The 18,627-nt window shown below is 40.1% G+C and overlaps 1 protein-coding gene across 7 annotated transcripts in view; it reads left to right on the forward strand.

Annotated features, from left to right (window-relative positions):
- Positions 1 to 18,627, forward strand: part of pip5k1cb (phosphatidylinositol-4-phosphate 5-kinase, type I, gamma b) — a 51,048-nt gene that overhangs the window by 27,773 nt on the left and 4,648 nt on the right. For all 7 annotated transcript variants that reach the window (XM_053651791.1, XM_053651792.1, XM_053651795.1 and 4 more), the window contains 10 exons: positions 204 to 503; positions 685 to 884; positions 1,774 to 1,857; positions 3,012 to 3,060; positions 4,253 to 4,337; positions 5,477 to 5,638; positions 5,753 to 5,885; positions 8,300 to 8,335; positions 8,491 to 8,664; positions 11,384 to 11,669. In XM_053651791.1, coding sequence (XP_053507766.1) covers positions 204 to 503; positions 685 to 884; positions 1,774 to 1,857; positions 3,012 to 3,060; positions 4,253 to 4,337; positions 5,477 to 5,638; positions 5,753 to 5,885; positions 8,300 to 8,335; positions 8,491 to 8,664; positions 11,384 to 11,669 — 1,509 coding nt within the window. The remainder of the gene's footprint in view (positions 1 to 203; positions 504 to 684; positions 885 to 1,773; positions 1,858 to 3,011; positions 3,061 to 4,252; positions 4,338 to 5,476; positions 5,639 to 5,752; positions 5,886 to 8,299; positions 8,336 to 8,490; positions 8,665 to 11,383; positions 11,670 to 18,627) is intronic.

Raw genomic sequence — 18,627 nt, forward strand, 5'->3', positions numbered from 1 at the left:
CCTTGCCTTGCCTTATATTTATTTCCCTTCGCGTCCCTTCCCTTTCCTTACCTTGTCATACCTCGATTTCCTGTCCTGTCCCTTACCTTGCCCCCCATTTCATTAATTTCTCGTGTTTTTTTTTTCCTTTTCCTTCTCTTCCTTTGCCTTGTCTTCCTTTCCATTTTTTTAACATATTTTCCTCCACCTTACCTGCCTTTCAGAATCTGAACCAGAACCCTCGGACGCTGCTCCCCAAATTCTTTGGCCTGTACTGCATACAGTCTGGAGGGAAGAACATCCGGATTGTGGTAATGAACAACGTTCTGCCACGCGTCTTCCGCATGCACCTGAAGTTTGACTTGAAGGGCTCCACCTACAAGCGCAGAGCATCCAAGAAGGAGCGAGAGAAATCCAAGCCTACCTTTAAAGACTTGGACTTTATGCAAGAAGTGCCTGATGGATTACTGCTGGACACGGACACTTACAGTGCCCTGGTCAAGACCCTGCAGAGGGATTGCCTGGTTAGTGGTGTGTGTGTGTGTATGTGTGTGTGAGGGGTTCTACATTACCACTTTGGGTAAAATTGCACCATGCCTACGCTTTAATAAAGAATATGAACAGAATGTACATGTACATATATTGCTGTACGTCGGAAGATTTAAGATTCTAGACATAGTGCTGTGTGTGTGTGTGTGTTTGTAGGTGTTAGAAAGCTTTAAGATCATGGACTACAGCCTGCTCCTGGGCGTGCACAATGTGGACCAGGCTGAGCGTGAGCAGCACACAGACGGTTCTCTGAGTGATGAGAAGAAGCCTGCAGCCCAGCGAGCACTTTACTCCACAGCGATGGAGTCCATTCAGGGAGGAGCTACCTGTGGAGACTCCATTGACACAGAAGACACGTATGCAAGCACATTACCAAACTCACACACAACTCACATTAGAGCTCTAATCATTCTGAAAGATTTATGTATAGCTAAGTGTTAACCCTATGGCAGAGCCAGCCAGGGTTTGGGATGAAATATCCACGATACCATCGATCAGAAAATCAATTACACAATTAAAGAATGCAAGCAGTTATTTTAAACAGATGGTTTGTATGCATTTACTTTAAATACTCTTAAGGCATGTCAATAATTTTGCCACATGATTAGAGTGAAAATGCTGTTATTTGAAAAAAAACAGTACTTATGGAATTTTATTTATTTATTTTTTGCAAGAGGTAAAGTAAACAGGTTCTTGAATGGAAAATTTGAATTATTCCGTGTAATATTTATCTTGTACAGTTATTTGTTGTTGTTTTTTTGCATATTCTCTTGAAGGGTGCCAATAATTCTGGAGATAACTATTTTCAGTTTTGTAAAAGGCTTGAATATATAATTCTAGCCACCCACTAACGTTAACCGGTAAATATTATCTTGCTAGTGAGTGGCTACAAACATTTACATTAAGAATAAAAAAATAAATACATCCTTTGGAAATTGTGTTCAATTATGCAGGGAGGTCTCTGGCCAATCACCGTAGGGGAAAAGCACTGATCTATCCTGAAGGTCGCGGTATAATTCACACTCCGGGTCAGAAAATTGGCACATGGTCAAAATCCGTGTTGTAGTGGGACATATTTATGTTCATTAAGGGTTTGGATTTGTCACTAATGGGGTTTTAGTGAAAGTTGCTTTCATAAGGAGGAACTTAGGAATACGGTAGCAGAGTGGATGGTGTAATATGAAGATTATAATGACACTGCGTAATAGAGGAGCCATCTGTTTCCTTTTCTCTCTCTTTTCGCAGAATGGGGGGAATCCCAGCAGTGAGTGGGAAAGGCGAGAGGCTGCTGCTCTTTATTGGCATTATAGACATTCTCCAATCTTACAGGTACAGCGAATCTACCTTTTCCCATGATTCGTAATACATGCTAACTTTGTGCTTCCGGTCTTGTTTACATTCTCAGTCGGAGGCTATTTGAAACAGAAAGTAACATGAAATGGCTAACAAATAATAATCGGAGATGAATGCACGCTGATGAATATTTTTAAAAGTATCCCATCACTCAAAGGGAGACTATATTACGTGTACAGCGTTTAGAAGCGCGACCTACAGAAGTGCTTTGTGTAGACTCTATCAAAAACATATCCTCGTGCAAGTTCAACAGGTTAGGATCTAAGACCTAATGGATATTAGAGAAATATCAGGATTCACACACTACCAATCAAAATACAGGGTGTCTCTAAAGTCTCCATACATACGGGACTATGTTTACCAGCACCATGTCGGTTGTGCCTTCGTCAGCGGATGTTCGCGGACGTCCACGTCTCGGTCGAGCCGCAACGTTTACAGTCTTTTTGAATTTGGTAATAAGTTTGGCAACAGTGTCGCGTGATGTGCTCGTCATGTTTCCTGTTAAAGTCCTTTGTAACTTTACGACGACTTCCCGATCCGGCCATGAGAATGATTTCAAGGCATTCTTAAAGGCTAGCTGAAATAAATAAATATTTATATATGTATATATATACATATAGGAAGACATTTTGCTAATGGGAAATTTTCCCCTATGTATGGAGACTTCCGGGACACCCTGTATATTACCATAGCATCCTAGTTGGCTTTTTCGCTGTGTGAGGAGTGGAATCATATTAGCATGCCCAGATATAGAAAACGGACAAACAGAATTAAAATGGTGTCATAGCAGTGCCCCACTGGCATTTCAAAAACTTTTTGCAGTGCTTCATTTTTGTGATATTTAAAAAAAAAATAATAATAAAATGAGTACGCACTCTGTCCCACTCTCTATGATTATCCACATAGTACATAACTCTTACATGGTCTTATCTAACATAATATATCTTGACATTCATGAGCTATCCTGTGGGGTTTAGTGTCATCTTGTGTAAAATGCACTTTTTTTTCTTTTCTTTTTTTTTTCACATAATCACTGTGAAAGTGACGGGGGGGGGAAATTCATAATCCTGTATTGACTTTGAATTGCTGGAACTGGCTGGCAAGTAAAACTTGTGTGTTGATCTTTGCAGACTCATTAAGAAGCTGGAGCACACATGGAAAGCACTGGTCCATGATGGAGTAAGTGTGACAGAAATGAGCCCATTTAGAGCTCACAGCATCTGCACAGGCTTATTGCTGTCTTCCATCTAATACAGCAACTTTCTCTAATGCAGATCAAAGTCTTTGCGCATGAGAAAGAGTTCATCTCTTAGAGACTGTGCGGGATAAATACCCGTCAGTAATCAAACTCAGTAACAATAAAAAGCATTGAAGAAGGCAGGTAATCTGTTCAGTAATGTATTAATCTAGGAATAAATGCCGTGTAAACTTGTTAACGGAGATTCTCATTTACAAGGACATTTGGAGTACGTTATACAGTAACTACTGTGAATTATTACTTTAATATTAGTAAAATATTAATGAATTAGTAAAACTAATTGGAAAAAATTTGTCATTACGAGAGTGAGGAACGTACATCTCGACCTGACAAGACCTTATAATTACATAAGCTAGCAAGTAAAAAGTTGGCTAATGTGCTAAACAAACATTAGCTACTCATTACGACTCACAAGAGTCCTGAGATTAGGGTCGTTCTTCTGAGGAAACCCGTATGTGTTCTGTGTAGAACCCGACAACTGAGAGTTTACCTTTTAGACATGGCTCCAAGTCGTTTCCTTAAGAAAGCCAGAACCATTAATGGTCCGTATGTATACCTATATGTATAATCAGTGTGCTTATATATAATAAGTTCATGCAGAATCTGCAAACAGAATAAATGCATTCTGATTAAAATCTTTGTAAACGTAGCCAACATGTCCGTTTTTGTTTTTGTAGAGAGTGAAATGTACGTAAAGACACTTCTGTATATGTTTATAGTACAGAAAAGCGTGATGTAGTGCAGTAGTTACTGTACTACTGGATGTCAGCGGGCAGTCCGTGTCTGTCTCCTGGCTGTGCAGGTAAATTATTAAAACCAGACACCATCTGGATGGCTCAGTGACCTGCTGGGTAATCCCACTCTCTGGGCTCATGTATCTGCAAATAAGAACAAGAAGAGTCAGGGTATGCGTCGTTTTGGGCTGCTGAAGTTGATCCAAAGCACATATAGATTTTAGATACAGATCTGTTGGTTCTGGTTTTCCACCAAAGCCTGGAGATAGAATCACTATTTGGCCTGAATGAGTTTTTCATTCCACTGACAACCTTCTTTTCTCTCCTCTCCTCTCGTCTGTCTCTCTCTTGGTGTCTTATCTTCCCTCCATCTCCGTAGGACACAGTATCAGTGCACAGGCCAAACTTCTATGCTGACCGGTTCTACAAGTTCATGAGTTCTACAGTGTTCAAGAAGAGCTCCTGTAAGAACTGTGCACACTGCAACACTTTTCTTATCCTGTATTCAATCCAGTAACATCACTCAGGATATGTACAGCATAGACATTTTCACATGGCAGACAGCAAATAGCTCGATCTTTATTACTACTACAAGACAAAAATACGATCAAGGTCCAACTAGGGCTGGGCGATATGACAAAAATATCATATCACGATACTTGAGGACATTGCTACGATACGTGATACGAATCACGAGATACAATTTAGTTAACAAACTGTCTGCAAAACAGTAGAAAAATAAACAAAAAATCAGTTAAGCTGAGTTTGATGATACTTTTCTTTAATGTCTACAAAGACAAAGAAGAGTACTTTTTTTTTAAATTGTCAAATCAGCAGCATCCACTGAGTACCATTTTAATCTTTAATTATTAAAAACATTAAAAAAAAAAAAATACATCGCTGTACCAACAATATCTCAGAAAAGTGTATCGCGTAATCATTTATCATGATATCGACATTATATCGATATATCGCCCAGCCCTAGGTCCAACCCTTTCTGTATTTTTTAACATTTCATGTGAATACAACGTGTTTTTTTTGTTCAAGCTTTCAACGCTCATTTAGTATGTTATAAAATAATACAGTGCATTAATAACATGTGCCTACATAATTGTTCTAATAACCCAGGTTTAAATACTTTATATTAATGCTATGGTTGTATATTGCTATCAGATATACACACTCAAATTTCAGCCCCCAAAACCAACAATAATAGTATGCACTTCCTGTTTCTCATTAGCATCAACACACGTGAGTGATACGTGATGTATTCTTCAGCTGGTCAAAACAGAACCGGTTTGGAAACTCTCAGGATTAGGCCAGTGGCAGTGAGAGTGACCTCAGATGTTCCCCACTATTTAAATTGGAACAGGGCAGACGTGTGCTCATCTCCAACGCACAACACAGTGGTTTTTCAGGGTCGAGTCCGCTTGCCACTGATTCGTGTTTTCTTGGCTTTGCTGCTTCAGCCAACTCTTGTTGGAAATTAACGTTAGAGATTGTCATCCATCATCTTAAAAGCACTTTAGGTCTGTACGCAGTCCTGTTTCTCTGTACTTTATTAATTCAGAGACGTTTTCCCTCCATCTTTCACTCACCCCAGCACTGAAGTCCTCTCCCTCGAAGAAGAGCCGCAGTGCACTGACGGTGCCCAAACATAGCGGGCCTGGGGCAGCCTGGTCAGCCAGTCAACTCCCCTCAGAGAGAGACCACCACATCTATGGCCTGAGAGGAGCACACAGCTTTCCTGTGCTTGAGAACGACGGTAAGTCTTTCACTGATGGTACACGTGGAGATTTTTTACTAATACAACTGGTGGAGGGTTGAATAGGATTTAATATGAATTCTGTCTTCCTCCTTTTCTCATTGTTTTTCTCAGGCCTGCAGCCATGTACTCCTCCATCATTCGAGGAGGCCACCACAGCCTCGGTTGCCACCACGCTGTCATCCAACACGTCCATATCGATCCCAGAGCGATCCCCCTCTGACACAGCAGAGCACCCCCGTTACAGGTACACGCTCCGTCCACTCTCTTTTCACACATATACAATCCCAAGCCCTGTCTGAAATGGCATGCGGTCCCAGAGATCATCCGACACTTAGTCATACATATATATATATATATATATATATATATATATATATATATATATACAGGTCCCTCCACTAATAATGGCACCCTTGGTAAATATGAGCAAAGAACGCTGTGAAAAATGGTCTTTATTGTTTAACCTTTTGATCTTTTGTTCAAAAAATTCACACAAATACTCTGCTCTCATGGATATCAAGCAATTGCAAACAAAACACAGGTTTATCCAAAAAAATATCTTTGTTAAATATGGATTAATGTGGATGACGTGACAGTCAAATATACTGCGCAGTGCTGTGGTGTGAGATTGTCCATTGCTTTCCCATTTCTTTCCCATTTCTCTATTCTTACACCTTCAGTTCCTCAGTTCTGTTGAATGGGAAGTAAAAACATGTGTGGTCTCATCTTTTTTGGTTTTAGAACGATATTTAAAAAATATAAATATAAGCAAAAGTAAAAGCCAGCTTTGTGGGTGTTCAGGACCTCAGACACCGGCATTATTCAAAATTCAGATTGTATTTTAAAAATAAACCCATTTAAACCTATAGGTTCCACAGATATTGTAGTAAGCGAACCTGTTAGAGTATAATACCAGTAGTATCACAAATTGTCACAACCATTTTAGACATAATGCGTGTAATTAAAATCGTATCATTTGCATGAATTACTGCACTTGTAAATGGAATATATGGTTGAGGTTAAATTTCTTATTCCCTTTTCTAGAGAGACCACAAATGTTTCTAGTCAAAACCGCATCCTCATGCTAGTTCACTAGCTCAGGGACTAAAAATGTCACAGAGGAAAAGTTTGTGTAGCCCAGTCATTTTATACTATTTGCATTAATTGAAGGATATGAAAATTAAAGAAAGCAAAAGCCAACTGTTACGAAACGTAGACTGGAGGCAGGTGCAGGTCAAAAGTCTTTATTGACAGTAGACAAACAAACACAGGGAACGCGGTCTTCACCAGGAAAACAAGAAACTGGTATCGTGGCTTGAAACTAGAGCAGGGCATGAAACCAGACCGCTTAACATGCTAACGCATTCACTATCGTAATCAAACATAAACGGGAACCGCATCAGACGTTTGGTACAAACTATACCAACTATAATACTGCGCGAAGTGCGCAGTCACATGAGGGGTTTAAATAGCAAACATACTCAAACCAAAACATGGACACCTGGGGCAAATCAGAGACATGATCAAACTTAATTCAATGTCCAAGCGGGAAGCGAACGGAAACAAAAGAGTCACGTGACCAGTCAGAAGCCGTGCCGCAGTGCCCTCTGCTGGCCGTGGCGTAACACCAACAAAAATCCCGAAAATTAATTCATAAAATAAATAAATAAAACTCATCATTCAGTTATGACAGAGGAAATACCACTGTATAAACGGAAGACAGGCCTGTCTGTCTGACCACAGGTATAATCCGTACAAGAATGCCTCAGCTGACGTAAGATTTAGCACTCGCTTATTGTTATTATTATACAGTAATACATATATTTATTGGCATAGAATCGAGTTAAAATAACTTTCACGTCTGTCTTTCAGCCTTTACCATGATCATTCAGTTTTGTGCTCCCAGCTCTCTGTGCAGTTGAACTTTTATGGAGTTTTGTGGGCGTCACTACATGCAAATGAGTTGTACCAGGAATGCAAGTTGCACTTAACGGGTGATCAAGATTTGCATATGAGTATAAAGAAAATCAGCGTTGGTTTAGCATATGCAGCATTTTCACAAATCTATACTTTAAAAAAAAGATGACGGGATCGTCTGCTTGCAATTGTGAACAACACAAAGTCTACTGTATGTTCACAAAATGGCTGCCTTTACTAGTCATGGAGGTAGTGTTTAGTGTTGGGAATTAAAACATGTTTTCTGACTCGTTGTTGTGTCTGACTTTGTTTTCTGACTCGTTGTGTCTGACTTTGTTTTCTGACTCATTTTTGTGACTGACTTTGTTTTCTGTGTCTGCCTTTGTTTTCTGACTCTATTTGTGTCTGCCTTTGTTTTCTGACTCATTGTTGTGTCTGACATGTTTTCTGACTCATTGTTGTGTCGGACTTTGTTTTCTGACCCATTGCTGTGTCGGACTTTGTTTTCTGACTCACTGTTGTGTCTGACTTTGTTTTCTGACTCATTGTTGTGTCTGACTTTGTTTTCTGACTCACTGTTGTGTCTAGGAAAAGGTTTAGCATGTTTCACAGTCAAACAGGTTAAACATAACAAATACTGTACAGTGTTAAGACAGCTGCTTAATTATGAGACAAAGATACAGACAAACAAAACACTCTGAGTCTCTGACTGTCTTTTTTGTCAACCATTTGATTCCTCAGGAGGCAAACCATGACTCTAAAAGACATCGATGGAAGGTGAGTTGAAAAACCGAGCTGAACGCTTTAAGGGAATTGTATTGAAATTGCTTTGTTTGTTTTCTGGATTGTTCTTTGTTCTCTTTTTTTAATATGTGCCTTACCTTTGAAGCGTGTGTGTGTGTGTGTGTGTGTGTGTGTTTCCTGGTGCTCAGGATGGTTGATGTCCATGAGGAGGACCAGCAGACTATCACGGTGCAGGTGGAGGTTAAGAGAGCGACAGAAGACGAGGAGGAGAAAGAAGAGACAGTGATCGAGGAGAAGGCAGAGTTTGAGGTTGAGAAGGAGTCTGTGATCTCCTCCCGTACACCGCCTCCTACAGAGAGCTGGTGAGGACATACACAGTATACCTGTCACTCCTCCTCTACTCTAAATATCTAATATGTCTCATAACTCTGTACCACAAAATTGTGCTCGTGTGTTAATTCTTTAGAGTTCCGGCTCAAGCGTAACCCTCTCTCCGTTCCCTCCACTCAGACACCTCTGATTTATTGAACACATGCTGTTATTGTCTCGTTAGTACCAGCGATAATGAACACGAACACAGCATACGTTATAGCGATTAGGTTTATCCATTAATGCACAGAGATCCCGAGGTAAACATGGGAAGTGTTTCCTGTATGGCCGCTTGCTTTGTTTCCGCTGTGTTTTAAGCATCGATACCATTGTTTCAGTCTGAGTGCAAGTAAGAGCACACTTTTGCTACTCGACAATACCGATACTTATATCATGAGAGAATGTTTTATTTAGCTCTGTTTATGTTTCCTTCCTTTACATAATAGCCATGAAACATGCATGTGTGCTCATGCACTTGTTCTTTATCACATCAACTAGTTCAGTTTAAATGGGGTGCATTAGTTGGCTACATTAGTTACCTTTGGATCGAGTAGGGTTGCAGTGGAGAAACGCAGGTTATGTTCCGCTTCGGAAACTCACTTCTGTACAACTGTAGATAAAGTACAAAATGTGTCTTTCGTTGTGTCGCAGTTAAAGTGACTGCTATTCATCAAGAAAGACACAACAGGGTAAAAGTTGTTACTTTCAATCACCTGGTGTTGTCTGTGCACATTTTGTTCTCGCCTACTTATCAATCGCTTCAGCGTCGGTTTCTGCTGTGAGTCTCCATGATAACCACCTCGTGCTCAAATTTATGATCAAGATGATGTATCAGGTTAATTGTATTGTAGGAAGATGCTGTAGTTCCTGTAGTTTATATGTTCGCTGAGCACAGTTTGGAATCCGCTTTGATTGAATCATGAAATACGTTCAGATCGCTGTCATTTTGCTGCAGTGTACACCAGGTTTACGTCACACAGGATCATGGGGTATTGGATGTTGGTATCTGAGAGTACGAATAAAATTGCTCGGACTGTATTAGACTGATACGTGGTACCAGTATCGATATGTGCATCTCTAGTTTTGAGCCATTAAACAGGTATACGGAATAATAATAATAATAATAATAATAATAATAATAAGTGTTTGATATGTTCCACTGTTCAGGAAATGCCTAACAAGGCTGAGGAAGATCTCTATGCCTTTACGCTTCTTAAATAAATCCCACGATCTGTGAACATACATGAATTCTGAATTGTTCCCACATCCTCCTATCTTCCTAAATAGCTTAATACCGCTTACTTAGCTGTAACCATCTCAACATCTGCTAGTAATCTAGCTCTGATTTGTCACAGGATAGCATGACTGGGATTTTCAGTATTTCAGTGATGAAATTATAATTATTGCTCAGTATCTAAAGTCACTAGTGGTGAGTTTGGCCTGCTTGTGGATAGGAGAGCTCGCTAGAGAGCTAACTGCTTGAACATTAGCATGCATTTTCTTACTGGATTTGCATTGTTTTGGTCTATTAAGCAGCAGTCAAACAGGTTTTGTTCATCACTAATGTCAGGTTAGTTACCTAGATAGTTTAATGCACAGGAACCGATCGTGTTCCCGGACCCGATCGGTCCGATGCTTTCAAGCCTGCAGTATTTCGTGATATTACTTACTGAGCTGATACGCCACAGTCTCGGAGTTGTTGTTTGTTTGTTTTTTTACATACTAAGAAATACCAAGAAAGTGTATGATTGAAATGAAAAAAAAAAAGTGATATTTTGTACTGCATTCAAAAATTCGATCCAAATTCCACCAGTGTACATGATCATAACCAGCCATCCATGAAGCATTGCATTTTCTTTAATTCAGGTATGCTGTCATTGCTTTTCATGGGTCCCAGAGCAACCTTTTTTTCAGTGTTGGAAGCACTTGGGAACTGAAATGATCCTAATTCCTCATCAGTACATTCTACTGAACTGTTTTCAGTTCTTCTAATATTAACCACGTTCAGACATGACCTGTTGTTACGTTGAGCTTTTCTGTGTTTTGCGAGTTGGAATTAGAGAATAGGCTTCAGTAATGGGGGAGGTGAGACATGAGCACATGGTCTTGAAGGCTCTAGTGTGCACTGCTGCTGAAAGCTCAATCAGCCATCTGCCTGCAGTCACCTCTCCTGCTGTTAATGCACTGCGCTGGGAGAAAATACACACTAACTTTATTAACTTCTGCTGCCTTGATCTCATTACCCCTCGCCTTTTAATTGAGAAAATACAAATACGAGCCCACTGGAGGAAAGTTGAAGTCTGCGGTTTTGGAAAACGAGGTCGTGACACTTTATTTACTTAACTTCTTTCTATATCCTTTATCCACTGTCTTTTATTTGATATTTATTGGAGATGGAGACTTCAATACATCGACCTTTTTTCCTTCTTCTTCTGAAACCTGCAAACATGCAATATGAGCTGGGGTGGTTGTTCTGCTCTGAGCATTGAAATGTTATCTGTTATTTAATCTCGAATTGGAATATATGGTAACCTTATGTGTAGGCCAGGTTAGGATGAGCAAGTTGCAGCTCCCAAGGCTTTTAAACAAAATGACCTTCAAGTATAACCCTTGTGAATTTGACTGAAATACCATGGTTTTAAAAAGTAGAATGACCTTCTGAAGCTAACCGGTTGTGCGGTGTGTGTGTGTGTGTGTGTGTGTGTGTCCCAGTGTGCCCGGGGAGGCCGATGTCCTTTCCCTGCCTGAAATCAGAGAGACTGAGATTCTGGACGACATCATCCCAGAGATAGTCGACCATCCACAGACAGCAGATCCCCCTCCACCTGCGTCACCACCGGCAACCGTTTCTCTCGACGATGTCGCCCTGGAAACAGGCACCGAGGCAGAAGCTCCGGATACGCGGGCTCTGAGCTCCATGCTCAGCAGAGAGCAATCCGAGTCCCACAGCCAGGCATCTGCAGACGAGGAGGTTGTGCCAATCACCGATATCTATTTTGTAAGTCCTGCTTTGTAAGTGTGTGACGGCATTTGGCAGGGTATCATGCTTTGATCGGCCAGTGATAAAAATGTGATTTTAGGCTTGTTTTCACCACAAGAACTGTTGTTTTTTTTGTTTGTTTTTTAACTTGTATGCTTGTATGTAACTAGAAGGCACATTTCTACTAGAGGAACCAAAGCTGAAGTTCTTTTTAGTTCCTGCTCTGAAGTAGGTGCTTTTATTGTGGACCAGTTACTACTCGGATGAGCTTGCCTGAACATCGCTGATTGGTTAAATCAAAGCTTTTACTCGATGTTTATTAAACAGTCCACTAATAAAGTTTGCAGCAAAGCAGATATCTGCAAAGATTTCGTTTTGACTCACGTTGCAGGTTAAAAATGTGATGGGGGTGCAGGACTCCAGATGGCGACTAAAATGGTCGCCAATGCGACTAACTTTTTAATTTTGCGACCAAGTTTTTCTGCCACTCTCCAGTGGCCACCGTTACCCACAAACAAAATTTTTAAAAAATGAAATAGAAATTACCATACATCTTGTTGTGTTAGGCTACTGAACTCTCATCTCCTCTTGCGCCTGCGTCTACCTGCTCTATCGCGTGCACTCCTGTATGCTTTCCAGTAAATAAACTCTGCACTCTTGTCCTGCAGGGGTTGAAGCGTCGGCTGTATAGATGAACAGAAACAGGTTTAACGTCACGTTTATCGGGTTAAAAAGTGGGAAGTGTTAACTTTATTAAAGGTGTTTAAGTTAGTTTGATGTGGTTTGGAATTTGAATTTATCCGTTATATGTAGGCTAGCTAACTGCGTAGTTAACCAACGTTAGTCAGCTGAGAAGAAAACGAAATGCGCAAACGAAAAATATCAGACTTTTTCTCATTCCCTGCCCGTCCAATCCCTGCCTCCTCTACATCAGACGCCGACGATGTTGAGACCTACTCGACCGGTGAAAGTTCTCAAGTGACATTTGAGTCATCCCAGCCCGTTTCAATCGGTGTGGAATCTTTTACAGATGATGACAGCCAAGCGCAGCGAGTCGAGTCTTCTTCTCCCGTCCCTGCGGCTCATCCCGACAAGACCGTTTAAATCAGCTTGGCTACCAGAGTTCGCCTGGTTACGTTATGACAATGGGAAAATGTACTGCAGCTTTTGTGCTAAAGCAGGACAAGATATTGCTGGTAAAACAGAGTTCATTACCGGTTCGAGTCATTTTAAAATAGAAACCGTGAAGAAGCATGGGGACAGTAAAAAACATAAGAACGCCAGGGATTGTGCCATTGCTAGGTCTGCCCCTCGTGCCACCCCACTCGTGAAAGCAGTGCAACGTGCTAGTGATAAAGTCGCAGAAAAAGAGATGAGGGAATTGAAAATAAAATTCAATGCAGCCTACATGATTGCAGTGGAAGAAATACCATTCACAAAGTTTAGCTCTCAAATTCTATTGATGAGGAAGGATGGTATGGATGTATCAAAGACATATGATAATGATACAGCATGTGCAGAGTTTGTAGGTTGCATTGCAGATGAATTGAAAAGCAGTGTGCTGAAGGAGACTTTAAATCAAATTACATCTCTGTTATAATTGATTGTGGCACAGATGTCTCAGGAAAAGACAATGTTATTGTGTACTGTAGGCACGTATCTGATGGAACAGCTGTGACCCGTCTAGTAGGGTTGGCTGAACTTGATCACAGTCATGCGGAAGGAACCCTAAATACTATCAAGTCGCTGCTTGAAAATGCAGACCCACCAAATCCAAACTGGTGGGAACACAAAATGACTGCTTTTGGAGCGGATGGTGCAAGCGTTAATATGGGTGCATCAGGGGGAATAGGGGCACGTTTCAGAGGTGATGTAGGTGAACATGTCCTGTCCTTCCACTGCCTACCTCATCGTCTGGAATTGGCAATGCTAAGCACTCTAAGGTCAGTGCCAATGATTGAGAAGGTCTGTGACCTCTTGCAGCTTGTGTGGAAAACCTAACACTTCAGTCCCAAAAGCAAGCGAGAACTGAAGGCAATAGGTGCAGAATTGGGCTGTACAGTATGAAACCCTCCAGCTGTTAAAACTCAGCGCTGGCTGCCACACATTTATCGGGCACTCTCGGTTTTCCTTCAGTCAAATTATGCAACAGGGCAGGGGCAATACACTGCTGTGCATCATCACATGGAGCACCTTGCAGCCACATCCAAAAACACTGACATAAAGGGAAGGGCCAAGCACATTGTGCTGCAAATGGAAAGCCTGTCTTTTGTTGCCTTCTGCCACTTTTTGCATGATCTTTTTTCAAAGGTCTCAAAACTCAGCCTCACACTTCAGAGCGATTCTCTGATCCTCCCACAAGCGGTTGCAGCTGTTGAGAGTTGTCTAGAGACAGTTAAAAAGTTGAAGGAAAAGCCACTGAGAGAAGGGAAGCTCCAGGAATTCTTACAGCACATAGGGAAATATTATGTAATATTAATATTACTGTAAAAGAATTAGAGAGAAGATTCGGAAACATGCTGGTGAATGTTACAGAGAGAGCACATGCAAAGGGATCAGAGGTCATCAGGTCATTTTCAGTGTTCTGTCATGATGCATGGCCAGATGTTGTAGTGACCTTGACGTGGTGATGGTGGGAGATACGGACTCTGAGCCCGAATAAGCTGGAAACAACTAATTGTACATAGTTGAATAAAAAAGTGGAAAAAAAAAAAAGAAACAAATGACTGGACATTTAAGTATTTACGGTAATATGATTCAATATATACTGAACATTGCACATATTGTGTATGTAAAGAATACATTGTGTAAACTATGGGAGGCAGAGTAAAGAAAGGCAGACAGTACAGAGGGGAAAGAAGAGGACAGTGTAAGGTAGCCATTTAACAATGATATCATCATATGTCATACGACATCACTATATTTTGGCTCCTGAAAATTTGATTTGGTGCCTAAATATTTTGGGTTTAGAAGCCAATGGCTCCTAGATATTTTTTTTTTTGCCTGGAGCCCTGGGGTGTGTATACTTCTAGTGACATGCTCCTCATGCCTCATTAGGGATACATATAAATTGAAATTCTATATCCAGATTAATGTTAATTCGTTAACGAAAACAATGATGAAAAATGTCCGTGGACGACCTTTTTTTTCCATGACGAAGACGAGACGATGACGAGACGACCCCGACGTCATTAAACTGTGACTACATCCACATGCAGTATTGTCGATGGAAAAAACCAGACTAAAATGTAGTTTAAAAGAGAATAACTTTTTTTTATAAAACTCTTTCTTAATTGCATCGACACAAAAACAGGAGACTGTTGAGGTTTTTCTCAGGTTTTTTTCGAAAGCAAGTTCAGCGCATAAACATAGCGGGGATATCCTTCATGTGGTTGCACATTGTGGACGTTTCCTGATTGGCCATAATACCTACAGGCTGCAGCCAATAGGAATGCTTCTCTGTCAGCGCCCGTGTCCTCACAGGACCGATCAGACCAGCTTAGGGAAATTAACGGAGCCACAAAAAACAGAAACACCTTTAACAGATGCGATAGTAGAAACATTCATTATCATCGCTTGCTGAGTATTATGTCCACAGTTATGTTAGCCTGCATGTTTATTACAAATAGAAACTTGGTCAGTAGTTACATAGAGAGATATATAATGTTTGTGAAGTGTTTTAGCTGTCATTTATGCAGATATTCAAGCCGCTATGGGCTTTTACTGTACCACTTTCATGTTTTTCACTCTTATTTTTGTGAATAGTCAAAAAAAAAAAAAAAGCGCCAAGAAAGAGAGAAGAGAGTTTTGGACCACCTGGTAAAAACAAAACAAAAAAACCTAGGAGTGAAAGGGCAGAGGGCCGTGATATGGAAGAGAAGGATGAATGAACGGTGTTTGTTTTGTGCCACATAATTCATGAATGTTCCTGTCTTGATTCTCAAGAAAACATAGTGCTTGGAGGAGACTTGAAATAAGTGTAATGTTACTATATATTTAGATGTATTTATATTGATATGTTTGTATTATATTTACACATATTCACCACTCCCCTCTTTCTACCACTGTCTAGACTAGATTGAAAGAAATGTTAGTCAGTAATAATCTTGTGGCTAAAAATGTTAACAGTTTTTGTTGACTAAAAAAAAAAAAAAACAGGATACGCTTGACTAAATGTGATAAAAACTATCAAGGACATTTTACACGGGACACGAGACTAAAACCTAATAAAAAAATTGCTGTCAAAATGAACACTAATCCAGATACTTCTAAAGCTGCTTTGTGACAATGAACATTGTTAAAAGCACTATGTACGTTTTCATTTTCAATATTTCTGCATGAATATGACCTGACCTTAAGCCAATAGAAATGTTGTGGAAGGTCCTGAAGCAAGCAGCTCATGTGGGCTCAACGTGTAGGACTGTACAACAGTTCAGTTGCAGTTACTGCTGCAAAAGAATAATATTTTCGTCTCATTTGTTTAATTGGGTTCTCTTTATCTACTTTTAAGACTGAAAAACTGATGATGTTTTAGGTCATATTTATGCAGAAATATAGAAAATTCTAAAGGGTTCACAAAGCACCACTGTAAGTAACTTTAGCATAGTTCCTGAACTATTTAGCTCTTCAAAAAGCTCTGGAACCTCTGTGGAAATGTGCGGGTTTTTTTTTATACAAAGAGGGAAAAGTAACCCAAGTTACCTGTTCCACAGACAAGCAGCTTGGATGATGTAGTGGAACTGTAAAGGTAAACCTGTGTGTCTGCATGCATTATTACTTGAAATACTGAAACAGGCCCTGATTTATTAAAATTCCTTATGAACATCTCATTTCTAATAGTGTGCAACATGATCGAAGGGGTTTTATTTTGGGTTTTTTTTCAGAGATGATTGACAAAGAATTGTTTAATATCACATGCAAAGTACGAGGAAGAAAAAAAAAAAACATGTGTTGTTGTATGTAGTGTTCTCAATAGAGACTCGTGGAAGAGCGAAACGGAAACTTGAATAAAACCGGGATAAAATTAAGTCCGAATTTCAAGAAACTTTCTCAGTATTTTAAAATACTGAGACGTAATATCAAGAAACTTTCATAAAACAATTGTTTCATTTGGTATCCAAATGGCAGAAACAGGCTTCCACAAATATAATACCTGCACACTGGTTGTATGCCATTTCCACAGAACCCTAAAATTCTTAGAAGATGTTTAGGGTTCAATGGAAACGGATGAAATTAGGAGTTTCAGTAGAAATGCTGCAGATTGCATATAAATTAAGACACGGACAAAATGGACGTCCTTTTTTTTGCTATGTGAAAGACACAATCATACCTAGACCCTTTTAGTTTGGTGTTTCTAAATACAGGCTTTTAATAAATCAGGGTGTGTGTGTGTGTGTGTGTGTGTGTGTGTGTGTGTGTTGGAAAATCTGACACACCTGGCTTCATAGTTTTATCCGGGAGACTCGGTCCAGCACCTGACCCGATCACAGTACATCTGTCTCTTTTTGTTTGTTTGTTTGTTTGACTCTTTGTTTATCTGTCTGCCTTCATCAGCATTCCATTCACACAAAACCTGCCACTATCTATCGATGCTCACACAAATCTAAATACGCTATCAGTAGTAGCACTGAAGCCGCTGATCTCCCCAAATCTCAGCATCTTAACACAAAGGTTTGCAGGAATGTGCCAGCATCACCAGTTTAGCCACGGCGTTGATACGTTTTGACCCTCCAGCAATACAGGAGATACCTGAAAACTACGCTTTTGCGCTTTTTTTTGTTTTTTTTTTCTTTCAGATAAAGCAGCAGAAAGACCAAAGACCAATAAGATTCGGCTAGCATGGAGGGGAAAGGATGTGGAATGTAAAAGATGCCCATATGTTTGTTTTAGTGTTTCACACCGACTTTATCTTGTGAGCCAATTCAAAATACCAAGACACACCTGTAGTCTCTGTGATCGATAATAAACTGGAGGATCTGCTTATTACTGCACATCTGGAAAACAAAAACAAAACAGCCTCACCCACAGACATATGCTAGTGTTTTTCTGATCAAATTCAGTTTTGTTTTCGTTTTTTGTTTGTGTTTTTCTGCCTGCTAGGATTTTTCTTATTAGCATTGTTGACGTTTTCAGTTGTTGTGTGCGTTAACAGAGGAGCACAGCGAGTGCTTTCAGAGCTCTTCAGATAAAAAGTGAATCCCATGAGACAACTTTCACCTACTGTTTACTCTCTCTCTCTCTCTCTTTTAAGGTGTAGTCGGTGTTAAAGCTTTTCCTCCTCCCTACCGATGCAGCGCCAAGAACTGGGAGTATTTGCCGTGTCATTGTTTAACCGTTACAAACGTTTACGTCATTTAGCAGACGCTCTTATCCCAAGCGACTTACAGTTATCTCATTTATACAGCTGAGCAGTTGAGGGTTAAGGGCCTTGCTCAGGGGCCCAGCAGTGGCCACTTGGTGATGCTGGGATTTGAACTCATGACCTTTAGATCGGAATTCCAACGTCTTAACCGCTGTAAAAGCATTAACGGGTGTAAATGAATGCGCTTGTTCTAATACATTTATCTTTTTTTTTATGTTATTTAAATTCATCATTCATTAACAAAACTCCAGCAAGCTAACGGTGATGAGTGATGTATATTTACCTCCTCAAAACATCGAACAGCTTCCTTTCACCGGGGTCATTTTTCACTAATCAATCATTCATTTTTTTATTATTATTATTATTATTTATTCGTTTGTGCTTCAAGCTAACCCCCATCCTTTAATGTGTTCTTGGTGTTTCAGTTTTTGTTCCTGGGCTTTTCTAAAAATCTAAAAGCTTTAACTGACATCTTTGATCTTCATTATCACTGAATGTCTGCCAATCTCTCTCTCTTTTTTTTTCTCTCCCACACCTTTTATTTACTCTGTTTTTCATACCTCTGTTTTCCTGTGAAACAACCCACACCCTCCTGCTTTCCACTGATTTGCCCTG

The sequence above is a fragment of the Ictalurus furcatus genome, chromosome 20, assembly GCF_023375685.1.
Source record: "Ictalurus furcatus strain D&B chromosome 20, Billie_1.0, whole genome shotgun sequence".
Taxonomy (NCBI): Eukaryota; Metazoa; Chordata; class Actinopteri; order Siluriformes; family Ictaluridae; genus Ictalurus; species Ictalurus furcatus.